Source organism: Sinocyclocheilus rhinocerous, unplaced genomic scaffold, assembly GCF_001515625.1.
Source record: "Sinocyclocheilus rhinocerous isolate Xijiao unplaced genomic scaffold, SAMN03320098_v1.1 scaffold626, whole genome shotgun sequence".
NCBI lineage: Eukaryota > Metazoa > Chordata > Actinopteri > Cypriniformes > Cyprinidae > Sinocyclocheilus > Sinocyclocheilus rhinocerous.
The window spans coordinates 460,422-473,043 of record NW_015647437.1 but is presented as its reverse complement, the minus strand read 5'-3'; the positions used below and the strand labels follow the sequence as shown (position 1 = coordinate 473,043).

The following is a 12,622-nucleotide window of genomic DNA, read 5'->3' as shown; positions in this document are numbered from 1 at the left end:
ACCAAACAGTCAAAAAAGAAATCTCCCTTGCCATTGGTCAGTTTTTCGCGGGCAAGTTCACTACTGTAAATTGATTTACAGTAGTGAGGAAATACAGTAGTGACAGTATATTTTCCCATAATCCTTTGCGGTTTACTTTAAAATACTGTATACACATTTTACAGTATCTTACTGTACATATTACAGTATAATACTGTTCAAATTACAAAAATCAGTTACAGTGTTCCTCTGGGACATGGAACTGGACCCTCACCTCCCTCTGGGTAGTAAAAACCTTCAGAGTGTACAAAATTAGAAAGATAATCTTGCTCCAATTTTCAAACTCAATTTCATTCTTAAAGGAATAATTTACCCAAAAATGAAAATGTACTCACTCTCAGAACAAACCAAAATGAAGATGAGTTTGTTTCCTCATCAGAACAATTTTGGATAAATTCAGCATTTCATTGCTAGTACATGGTGCTAGTACATTCCAGGCTGGATTACTGTAATTCTCTATATGTTGGGATTAGCCAATCAGCTCTGTCCCGATTACAGTTAGTTCAAAATGCAGCAGCCAGACTGCTTACGGGTACTCGAAAACGGGACTACATCACTCCAATTTTACGCTCTCTGCACTGGTTACCAGTGCGCCACAGAATTGATTTTGAAATTTTACTCATAGTGTACAAATCTCTGAATGGTATGGCCCCATCTTACCTTTCTGACCTGTTGATTGAACATTTTCCCACCAGATCACGTCGGTCGTCCAAACAGAGACTGTTGGTTATCCCTAGGTCGAAGTATAAGTGTAGAGGTGACCGTGCATTCTCTGTAGTTGCCCCCAGACTCTGGAATGAATTACCTATCACAATCTGTTTTCATTTTTTTATTTTTTTGTAAAGCCCATTGGACAACCATGGGTTGTAATTAATGGTGCTATATAAATAAATTTGCCATTGCCAAAATTTGCCATTGCTAGTTCACCAATGGAGTGAATGGGTGCCGTCAGAATGAGTCCAAACTGCTGATAAAAAATTACAATAATCCACAAGTAATCCACATGACTCCAGTTTATCAATGAATGTCTTGTGAATTAAAAAGCTGTTTGCTTGTTTGTCCATCATATAATCCATCAAACAAATCAAACAATTTTAATAAAGCGTTTTAACTTTAAATCGTCAGAAGCATCTGCCTTTATTATGAGTTTATTGATGAAACATCGTAGTGATGAATACAAACACGCAGCTTTCACTTCACAAGACATTAATTGATGGACTGGAGTTGTGTGGATTACTTATGGATTGCTATGATGTTTTTATCAGCTGTTTGAACTCTCATTCTGACGGCACCCATTCACTGCAGAGGATCCATTGGTGAGCAAGTGATGTGATGGTAAATTTCTCCAAATCTGTTCAGATGAAGAAACAAACTCATCTACATCTCGGATGGCCTGAGGGTGAGTAAATTTTCAGCAAATTGTAATATTTGGTTGACTTATTCTTTAAGTTTTTCTTCAAATATTGAATTTTTGGCAAAGTGAACTTTTAGAAAATAAGCTTTTAAAACACTAACTGGTCTTCTAACAATGTCTTCCACTGTGGATGAAAATACATTTAAAAAATATTGGGGGAAAAAGTCTGAAGTCTTGATAAGGAACATTTCATAACTAGCGCTGTGTCCTAATACACACTTGCATTTACTTTTTGAATATTTTTACAAAAATACATCATGGTTGGAAATGGCTTGCAATTAAATGATCACAAGTGAAAATGTTAACACAATAAATATCAAAATGATTACTTCACTCTTTTTAGATCATTGTAATTTAAAATAAATTTATAATGCATTTTCAGTTTAACAGAAAAAGGGTAAAACATTATTATTTGTATTATTAAAATACACATAAAATTAGCCAAAATATATGATCAAGGCATGGTAAAGAGTTGAAGACAGTTGTCTTGTTTACATTGTATTAAAAATTAACCCCTGGGACTCTAATAAACACCCACTTGATGCATTTTCACATCCTCAGGTCCCAGAAAAATTCAAGTTACCTGGTTTGCAGGAAGATCTTTCAGGAAGTCTTAGTTACGTTTGATCCAACAGCAGTGCTCAGTCTTGGGGCAAGGAACCAGCAAAGTAAGGTAGGCCAGCAGAGGCAAACCCTGAACGAGCACATCATGTCAGTTTGCTGTCCAGGGCTCAGAGACAGCTTGAAGGCATACAGGAAGCTCTCTCCCTGCCATGCTGAATGATTCATGAACAGTCTAGAGATAAACCATCACACATGCCAATAGGCAGAAAGATGCAACCTGATGCTGCCAGTTCAGATTACAGGCCACAGTGAAACCATGAAACTGATTAATGATTTTGGCTGTGCTTTAAATGTCTTTCAGCACATCTGGAAAAACATTAAATCAGTCACAAGTTGCAGTCGTATGAGAAAAAGTCCTATCAGAAATGTTTTACTAGTGTGCACTTTCTGAAATGCTTTGGCAGGAGAAGAGAACATTCCAGGCACTCTGTATTCTAACAAGCAGTGGGACGCTAAAACAACAAACCTTGTTTTTCAAATCCTTTGGCTTCATTCATTTGATGCGCACCCAGTAGGTGAGAAGGCCATGGTCAGCCTAGTAAACCGATTGCGATATCTGGGTTAAAGTTGAATCTGCAGGATCCAGAACCCTATATTAGTATAAACAAACTTGAATTCACACAAAATATTTACATCTTTGAACTGTGCAAGGAAATCATATCTTGCATTGACAATGCAACCCGGTCATAAAATTTGAAGTGAAAAACAATATTTTAAAAAGCATGAATCTATTCAGTTAAAGACTATGCTTACCACACTTATGATGACATAATTTTTTTGTAATGTGCTTCAAAAATCAGTGAACTTGGACCCCGAATTACTTTAGCTGAGTGTGTGTGGACTATGACCTAATGGTGACTTCAATTATGTAATACACATTTTCACATTTCACACACTTTTAGCCCTACGTAAGAATGAACTCAATGACTAGGTAGTAGGTAGCTTTAGTGTTGCAGTTGTAAAATGGTAATATGATAAAAACAATGATAAAATAAAAAGAATAAAACCACATGATTATATAGTTAGACTACTTATTAACTGATGCCCATTCCCACAAAACAACCTGTTGCACAATTTGTTATCGCAAGTTTAACTCAATATCGTGTTTCCAAACATGGAGAGTTATCCTGCAGTCCCTTCCTGGAGAACAACTGAAGAGTTCAGACGCAAAAGCATTTTTCTCAGGCTCCTATGTTTATGTTCAGTTATTTCACTTTAATGCCAATGAAAATAATCTATTCATTGGCACATAGGAGCCTGATAAAAATGCTAATTTCAGAAGAAAATTTCAAACGGCACTTTTAGAGGCTTTGCATCTGAGCTCTTCATCTGTGTCCGTATTTAAAGGTGCAATAGGTGATTGTCTTAAGTACTCCCTGAGTGGGGGAAATCCGTTGAAGTTTACTTCACTTCTGAACATGGGCTGGAATTGGGAACCTGATGTAGCCTATTGTAGTAATGTTGTTTCTGGTCTGTGAGCGTAAATGCGTTCAGGGGGCGTGGCTTTGGACGGCGATTGCAGGATCTTCACTAGTGATGCAAGCGTCGCTATGACTCGCTAAACTCCTGACGCCTGGATTCCTGTGGCACGAGCCACAAGTAAAATACAGTTTTGCCCTAAAAAAAAACTTTTACCTGGATTTTGGTAGAATTCATGTTGTGTGTCTGCTATTTCTTTTCTGATGATTTAAAGCACGAATAAATCACTTAATAGAGTCAGCGCTTTCCAATGAATACGTCAGACGTGGGCTGAATCAGTACGTGATAACCTGAATCATTTGAACAGTTCACTCACGAACTGAATCGTTTAGAGCTAGTTCTCAGCAAAGCAGTAAGTTAACAGGAAACCTTGAGAACATACCAACACTGTAATAATATAGTGCTGTCAAACGATTAATCGCATCCAAAATAAACGTTTTTTTTACAGAATATGTGTGTATACTGTGTATATTTATTATGTATATATAAATACACACACATGAATGTATATATTTAAGAAAAATATGTTATGTTTATATATTAAATATATTTATATATAATATAAATTATGAATATAAATTTATACTTGTAAATACATGTAAATATTTTCAAAATATGTGTGTGTGTATTTAAATATACATAAATATACAGAGTACACACAAATATTATGTAAACAAAAACTTTTATTTTGGATGCGATTCATCTTTTGACAGCACTAAATAATAGTGATAATAATAATAATAATAAGAAGAAGAATATTATTCACTTCACTGAAACGAACCATGCAAATGCATCTTAGTGTTTGTCGGCAATGAAGAACATTTTTATTAAGTGCTGAGTCACGTGAATTTGTCTTTTCTAAGACAAAGGACGCTAAATTTGTGAATGAATGCAATGAGAGCTCTGCTGAAGTGTATAAAGTATGTTTAGATTCCATTCATTTTTAGGTCAGTGATAAGATATAACTTCACAGCCAACTTTTTTTTTTCAGATAAGAAATTTAACTAGTGATACACTAATAATATTAGGAAATAAGGAAAAGGTAAAAGTGCACCATAATTGCACGATGGTATAACATCTCTAGCTAAATCATGTTATTGCCCAGACAGCCATGGTACAAAATGAATGGAGCAAACTACAATGACGTAGTGCTTTAGATTTGCTCAACCCATTACCCAATACACAAAACAGAATGTTTGGTAACTAATAAAACTATGGCATTTGTATAGCAAAAATTCCGTGTGCACTGTTTGTTCTTGCCTAATGCTCACTTATACAGCTGCCAGAAAGTGGGGTCTAAAGAATAATCAAATGTTCAAAGTAAGCTGCTTTGTATTATATCACTAGCTACGACCCATAGACTCAAAGCAAACCTAACCTAAGTACAAACAAACAGCACCTTTGTTCATGGAGCCAGAGATAATGCAGCAAGCACAGGCCTGGAGGGTTCATTCTCTGTGACTTATTTCTGTGTCATTGCTGTGGGAAAGCCAAGTAGGACTCAATATGACTGATAAAACTAAGCCAAATTTCATGCAGTTAAGTTCACAGCCAACATAAGTCCTGGGACAGAGCATCCACATTTGAAATGAAAAGTATTCAAACCTGTTCAAGTAAGAGTTGACCAAACACCTCCAGTTAGTAGTAAACATATTCCAACAGCATTGACCTCACCTGACTTGGAATTGCGTCAGTATTGGCCTTGATGTGACATCACTGAATACTTTGAATTTGTGTTGTTGGAAGAGAGCAGATTTGAAGAGGCCAATCGGCAAAATACCTTTAGGTTCCTTACGCCTATCGTTATCAAACTGACCCTCCACGTGGTATGTGTTGACACAGATGAAGAGCAGGACATCCTCTGATAAGGGAATGCTTTAAATGTGGACCCTGAGAAGAAATTCTCATTTTCTCATCAACAGGTAAGAGCCAAATGTCCACTTAAATAGAATAATTAATTGGTGACGTGTAAATTGTCCTCTTTAAAAATATTGTCAGTCAATAACATTTAAATGAATGGATCTAAATACTTAAATCTTCTTTCTGTTTTTTGTTTTTTTCTAGAATAACCTTCAGTAAATTAAAATGATTCTGCAGTTTGTTACACTGGCTTTGGTCTTTGCTACCACAACAGGTTTGTTGTCTCTTTAAGTTCATTTCCTCTAAAATGGGGATTATTATTATCATTATTATTTTACATTGATCTAATGCAACCATCCTTCCTTTCAGCATTTCCACTCGATGAGATCAGTCGAGAACCATGGAGTTTGCAGAGAGACAATCAGGCTACTGACAAGAAAATGTTCGCCAAAGATTCAAAGTAAGTTCACTCTCCTAGTAGTGTTGATTAACAGGCACAATGACTCGATGCTCATTTATTTTGTTTATTTTCTATTATTAAAAACTTAATTCATACATGCCATGTCTTGAATACATCCCTTTTGTGATTACTAAAAATACTTTTTGAACTAAAATTCAATTTTGATATTTTTTGGGAGACATGAAGTCAAAATGTCAGGGCGATACAGCTGTTGTGATATAATAAAAAAAAAACGGCTCATTAAAAAATAATGAAATTCTTGCATGGAAAACATTATCATGTAGTTTGGCATAATATTGTATTTTTATTTCTTAGGGTGAAAAAACATTTGAACAAAACTGTTTATTAATATTTACAAAACTTGTGTCATGTCATGTGGTGCAACCCACCAAAAAAGAAAGATATTTAAAAAATATATATATACTTTTCACCTTGAAAAACACAAAATGTTTTTGAAAATAGATGTACACTCAAATGTTTTCAGAGTGTATGGAAAATGTTATTTCTTTTTACTTGATGGTTATACCACTTGACATTTAAATTGAAGCTTTTCTTGAAAATTGTATTAAAGTTTCTTAAACCATATGAACCAACAGGAATACAAAAAGTACATTTCGAATAACTAGTTTTACAAGATTTTTCATTTTCTTTATCATGGACGTTCCTGTCCACATCCAAGTCATGGTCCAAATCATTAACCCCTGATCCTGTTTTGCAGTGGTGTGTGGAAGAACCATGTGGTGAGCAGTGACCTTTACTCCCAAGACTCTCACAACCCCATGGCGGCTGAACTGAGACGAAAGCTGAGTATGGAGTCTGAGCGCCTGAGGGCTCGTCTAAAGCAGGAGCTTTCTGAGCTGAGGGAGAGACTATCTCCTTACCCCAGCCACCCAAAACGCACCATGGCCAATATCAAGGAGTTCCTCGCCCCCTTCACTAAGCAGCTCCAGACAGCTCTCCAGTCCAACACTCAGGAACTCTGTGAGAAACTCAATATGAACCTCCAGGCCCTGAACCCAGAGGAAGCCACACTCTACCAGGAGGCAGTGCAGAGGATCACGCTAGCTCTGGATGAAAGCCACCAGAAAAGGACAGCAGCCTTTGAGGACTTTAAAACGAAAGCATTTGAGGCTGTAGAGGAGGAACGAGACAGCAGCGGAAAGGAGCTTTGGGAGGAAGTCACTGCCAGGCTGGGACAGGAAGTGTGTACCTTCAGTTTAGAGGTACAAGGGAAGGTGGCGGCACTTAAGATAGCTTTGGCAGGCCATCTTGCCTCGGCACAGACTCCAAGGGATGTGATGACTTTAAAAGTGGATCAGTTCTGCCAGAATTCCTCAGCTCGGAATCAACAGTTTATTTCTAACTTAGACCAACAGATGATCGCTCTACAAGAAAACCAGAGCCACGGTGAGTCAGCTGGTTTCCATCAGACAAACATAGAGTCCATACAGGAGGATTTCTCAACCAGACTCACAGCCCTATTACAAGACATCGTACACACTCTAAATTAAACAACATTCCAATCAGAAATGCAAATGTAATGTACTGTAAATAATAGCATTTATGTTCAGATTGTACATTGTGACCTGTAACTTTTGTAGAACAATATTGTTGTTTGTACAGATTTCAGAAAGAACCTTATGTAAAGTTCAGTGAAATACATTGACGTGAAAGACAGAATTGAAAAGCTTTCTTCCTTTTACTGAAGATATTTTGTGTAATGTGTGGATATGTTTCATAAACATGTAAATAAAAAGTTCAGTTTTACATATTTGAAATGAATTTGTGTTGTCCATTGATCATTGCCTCAACTACAGTATACTGTATGAATAAAAGTTCTTTATCAATAAATCACATCTAAACAATTGTGATATATTAGATTACAGGAAGCAGCAAGTCATTGGCTAATACAGGGGTTTTCAAACTGGGGTCTGTAGAAAATTAGAAACATTATACACAAAGAAAACTGTGTTATAAACTGCTTCAAACTTTAAAAAAAATAAAATAAAATTAGGGCTGTCAAAGTTAACTTGTTTATCAAATGCAATCATTTTTAACACAAAATATATAAAAGCTCTTTACAAATAAATCTTAATTTAATTACAAATATTATTTTTTATTCTAAATTCATCTCTAATAGTCAGTAAAACTTTCCAGATATTAATTGAAAATTTACTTTCTTATGATACAGTCAAACTAAAAGCCAATTATTTAATTTAGAAAACAACAATGTCTTTATAATATCAAACTTAATAAATCTCGCACAATATAAATGGTTCTTTATACATGATCAAATATAGCTGCCTTTATATTTCAAGAAGAGGGTCTTTCGATCAGGGTCCTGGCATCAAAAAGTTTGAAAACCCCTGAGATAATGTGTAGAAGAAGCAATGTGTAATCAAAATATTACAAAAGGATTTTATCCACAGTTTGTTCCTCTCAAAAATTCAGCTGTGCCTACATACCTCTTACAGTATAAAACATATTCAACATCTATGTCTATGTCAACAGCAGTATTTGCATTTACATGAGAGAACTAAGCATTTGAGTTTTCTTCCAAGCGCATGATGACTAGACTACACAGTGCTGTCTAAATAGATTAAAATATGCTAAATAGGCATTATGCAAAGCGGTTCTTTGCAGGTTTGTGCAGATGCTGTGATGTGATCAGAGACGTCTTATAGGCATATCAAATTAAGCTTCATTCAACGCAAAACAGATGGCGAGTTGATGGATCTCTTAGTGGAAAGCCCGAGGCAGAGCACCGGCCCAGCAAAACCTCTTCAGCACAAACCATCCAGCCATAACCAGCAACACAGCACCGCCGGTGGCAAAAATGACCCCCACCACCACTCCAGCCACGTTCATATTGTCCTTGTTTAACGGCTCACTGCCTCCTGATTCACAAGACAGACAAACAGTTACTGTCAACATATGGCACTGTGCTCTTTTAGCCTTTTTTTATCTTTAAGTATTTTCATCTGAATGTCAGTTACATCAATTTGCAATATTTTGTGCTATATTTAATTCTTTTTAAATACTTTTCTATCACATTTTTTCTATTTTGACATTTTACTGTTTTGTTTTTCATTTTACTATTTAGTATGCATGCAGCTCTTATGACTTATTATATTCTTATTTTTTATCATTTCTTTATAATTAAAAAAAATATTTTTATGCTTTATATATTTTTTTATAATTATAATATATTTTTATATATTATATTTTTACATTTTGTATTTAATTTTTTTAATTTTTTTTACTATTTTTGTACTTATGTCCGCAGGTTTATGACCTTAAAATGGTATACCAATGGTTTAAAATATATTTTTATAAATTTTCTACTATTTATTTTTTTACATTTGACTATATTAACAATAAGTATTTATGCAACTTTTATGACCTTTTTCATTTTTAATTTTGTATTTTCTAACAGAATTTGAACTTACCTATATGAAAAATGATGATTAAAATGGTATACAGATGGTTTAAAATATTACATACATTTTCCTTTTTTTTTTCCATTTTATATTTTTATAAATAGTATGTTTGCAGCTTTGAAGACCTTATTAATTTTTAAATTTTAGTATTCTAACACCATTTTAAAATGAACTAGGCAATATTTTGATTGAAGTTTCAAAAAGAATCCCATACCAGAGGCCAATGCAGAGGGAACATCATTCTCTACAGGATCAAAAAGAGAGAGTAGTAAGGCATCTCAAAATCACTCTCATTTGGAATTCAGTATGTCTGACAATAAGCTGGGTCTCAGACTGGTCTCATTCTGGATTCATGTGTGTATGTGACTGACTTACTCAGGGCTGCGGTGTACAGAGGACCCACAGACACCGTGGCAGAATCTTTAGCTGGCGATCCGTAAGGTTCTAGGGCCCTTCGCTTTCGTGTTCTGGTAGAGTTGCAAGACTGTACGAATAAAATAAGTAAAATGATAATTGGATATATTTTCAGAAGTAGTATTCCAATCAATCCATTCTATTCAAACAGAAAAAGACTCCTACATCAAGTAGTTCTTGGCACTTGTTTGGTTCGCAGAGTCGCAGTATGCAGTGCAGGTATATAGTAGACATTTCTTGATTACGGTGCTCCACAAAGCGGAAGGCTTCAAATGAAAATCTGGAAAACTTGGAGAGGCCATTATAAAGCACCATTGTCCGGTTCTGTACCACACATCTGTGATAAAACAATAGAGAAACATTGATGTACTAGCACACACATCAACAACTAAGAGTCAAATATAGCGATATGAGCAATAAATTCTTAATAAGAAGTAACTCACCCTGTGAAAAAGCTGTGCTGTTTGATGTTGGTGTGATTATAAGGTGATGGGGTTGCAAAACAGTGGTCCAGCAAGAGATGAAAACTGAAAAAATGCAGAAAAATTGTGTTTCATTTCACAATAAAACCCTTAAGAAACATGCGATTCACTGTCCAAGAGAAAATAGCAGTTTTCTTACTTTCCAGTCAGATTGACAGCTTTTACTTCAACATAGACTTTTCTGCGCAGCTCTAATCCAGTAGGTGGAACCACCAATGGGCTATTAAAATCTGTGCTCTGATAAAGAAATAATTAAAAATGGCACATATTTTTAATTCAGAGTGAAGAATTTAAGACAAATCCCCACTTACATTGAAGACTCCCATGCTGAGAGTGTCAATGAAAGTACCATTGTTGTCTCTAGTGGCCACTGACACTGATGACCTGCAGGAAGAATATTAATCAAGTCAGGCCTTTTGCTGTCATTGGTGAAGTATGCAGTGGAGGGTGAATGTCTGAATACTCACGCTACAATCTGAGTGTTGTTGATGAGATATTCCAGTGGGTAACGGCAAGAGAAGTGGTAGTAGAGGTCTGTGGAGTAACTGATGACGCCCTCTGAGGAGCTGGGCGTATCAATGTATCCTGTGATAATGACGGACTGAATGCTGGAGAACATGCTGAATGGACCAGAGGAGCTGGGCACCTCATCCACAATCTAAAAATGTCCAAAGGGAAATTCAATAAAGCACTTTACAAGCATGCAATACATTTAAAACTATTTTACTATTTTTACATTTTTTAAAAGACATTTGTATACTTTTTTATACTTGTATATATATATATTTATAATTATAACATATATTTAAAAAAATGTCTAATTATTTTCTACATTTTACTGCTTTTAAAAATATATACTTTTTAGGACATTTTTTACAAATTTTTACAAATTTTTATATATTTAAAAAACACTTTTATATACTTTATATGATTTTGTAGCATTTTAATGGCCTTAGTCATCTTTATTTTGAGTTTTTAAACATTTATTTGCCACACCACAACTGTGATTTAAAAAAAATAAGTTTTCCATCTCTTGAAGATTGATTAGACATAAACATATTTTTTCTTCGCACCTGCAGAGACTGTCTACATGGGTTCTCCTGGCTGTGGTTGAATGGCAGATGGTAGCGGATGACAGGTGGGTTGACAGTGGTATCAATGGTGCCCTTGCACTGGGCATTATTGCGCTCTCCGTTCAGGGCCAGGCCGTTGGGGTCAAAGCCTGCCCACTCAGCAGTGCACAGGTTTACCTCCAGAGTGATCATGTTGGTGCCACAGTCTACCACCAGATCATTGTTGTCTAACCAAAAAGAGAGGTGTTAGTGTTGAGCATATTGCAGAGAATGGAGGATTGTCTCACATCTGGAAGGTCAGAGACTCACCTGGAATCCTGTTAAACACTGCGGAGCAGTTATAGGCCGAGTGAACTGGCTGCAGAACGAGAGCCAGTGCACAGAAGCAGAGCCACAGCATCATCCTTGCTATAGAGCAACGGCAGAACATGACTAAAAAAAATCACCAATTGAAAAGCCAAGTCATACAATATTACAACCTTAACTTCTGTAACAGATATAATCAGGATGAAAGTAATTACTTTCAATGTATTGTGTTATTTTTTTAACATTTAAGAGAAAAAAGCAGTAGATATCAGTGTAAAGAAACAGTATACCATACCTGTTTAGCTCTCAGGCAAGTGAACGGACACTATTTGAGAAAGGTGATGAGATGTTTCTTATATAGCGCTGGACCCCAGGCATAATTCAGGTGCAGGGAGTGTCTCATCCCTCCTCCTAAATTACCATACAGTTCCTTCCCACATTATAAAATGAATCCTCTGCTTTTGGTTAACAATAAAAGTCCTTGAATACAGTGACAATGAGATTTGATGCATATCCAAGAGACACCAGTTCTGATTTTCAGATAAGCCAAATAAATGAAGACTGATAAAGTTGTGATTATGACCACAAACATATAGAAGACATATGTTAATAGGTTTATATTAGCATTATACTACAATCGAAAGCATTTTTACCATTGTTTTTTTTTTTTTTAAGTACTATTAGAATCAGTTTTAGGATTCATTATGTATAAACTGGAAACTTCTATGTACACTGACATCTATTTGTATATGAAATGCATTAATTAAATCTGCTTACTGAAATAAACTGTCCTGTTGGCTATTATAGTCATTTGAAATTTTGTTTGTTGATTGGTTTGTTTTAAAAGGGAGTAAAAGATTTTGAGCAACGTTTACTTGTACAAATTAATGCAGGTTTGTTGTAAGACTGATGTGTTTGTTATATTGCTGTAAATTACATGAAAAAAACATATCTTTAAACTTTGTTGTCCGTGTTAACCAATAGTAACAACTGTCCAGAATCTTGATTTTGTCTGTTTTTGCCCAATTTAG

At 35.4% G+C, this 12,622-nt stretch overlaps 2 protein-coding genes and 1 long non-coding RNA gene across 4 annotated transcripts; 1 reads left to right on the top strand and 2 right to left on the bottom strand.

Moving 5' to 3' along the window:
- Nucleotides 1-28: 28 nt before the first annotated feature.
- On the bottom strand, nt 29-2,318 carry LOC107709132 (uncharacterized). Its single transcript, XR_001636454.1, has 3 exons — nt 2,037-2,318; nt 700-830; nt 29-63 (listed from the first exon to the last, which is right to left on the bottom strand). It is a non-coding gene; the product is annotated as an uncharacterized LOC107709132 (long non-coding RNA).
- A 3,271-nt stretch (nt 2,319-5,589) lies between these two features.
- Nucleotides 5,590-7,647, top strand: LOC107709131 (apolipoprotein A-IV-like). Its single transcript, XM_016513534.1, has 3 exons — nt 5,590-5,690; nt 5,786-5,876; nt 6,595-7,647. Exons 1-3 carry the CDS (start codon nt 5,642-5,644, stop codon nt 7,385-7,387), a joined length of 933 nt encoding a protein of 310 aa, XP_016369020.1. The 5' UTR covers nt 5,590-5,641; the 3' UTR covers nt 7,388-7,647.
- Nucleotides 7,648-7,740: 93 nt separating this feature from the next.
- On the bottom strand, nt 7,741-11,911 carry LOC107709130 (zona pellucida-like domain-containing protein 1). 2 transcript variants are annotated; one of them, XM_016513532.1, is made up of 11 exons: nt 11,887-11,911; nt 11,595-11,717; nt 11,286-11,512; nt 10,680-10,870; nt 10,524-10,596; nt 10,352-10,449; nt 10,174-10,257; nt 9,896-10,067; nt 9,692-9,800; nt 9,531-9,560; nt 7,741-8,773 (listed from the first exon to the last, which is right to left on the bottom strand). In XM_016513532.1, the coding sequence occupies exons 2-11, from the start codon at nt 11,713-11,715 to the stop codon at nt 8,616-8,618; spliced, it is 1,263 nt and encodes a 420-aa protein (XP_016369018.1). In that variant the 5' UTR covers nt 11,716-11,717; nt 11,887-11,911; the 3' UTR covers nt 7,741-8,615. The 2 variants fall into 2 exon arrangements, with proteins under 2 accessions (XP_016369018.1, XP_016369019.1); XM_016513533.1 differs by having other exon boundaries at nt 11,595-11,693.
- Nucleotides 11,912-12,622: the final 711 nt, after the last annotated feature.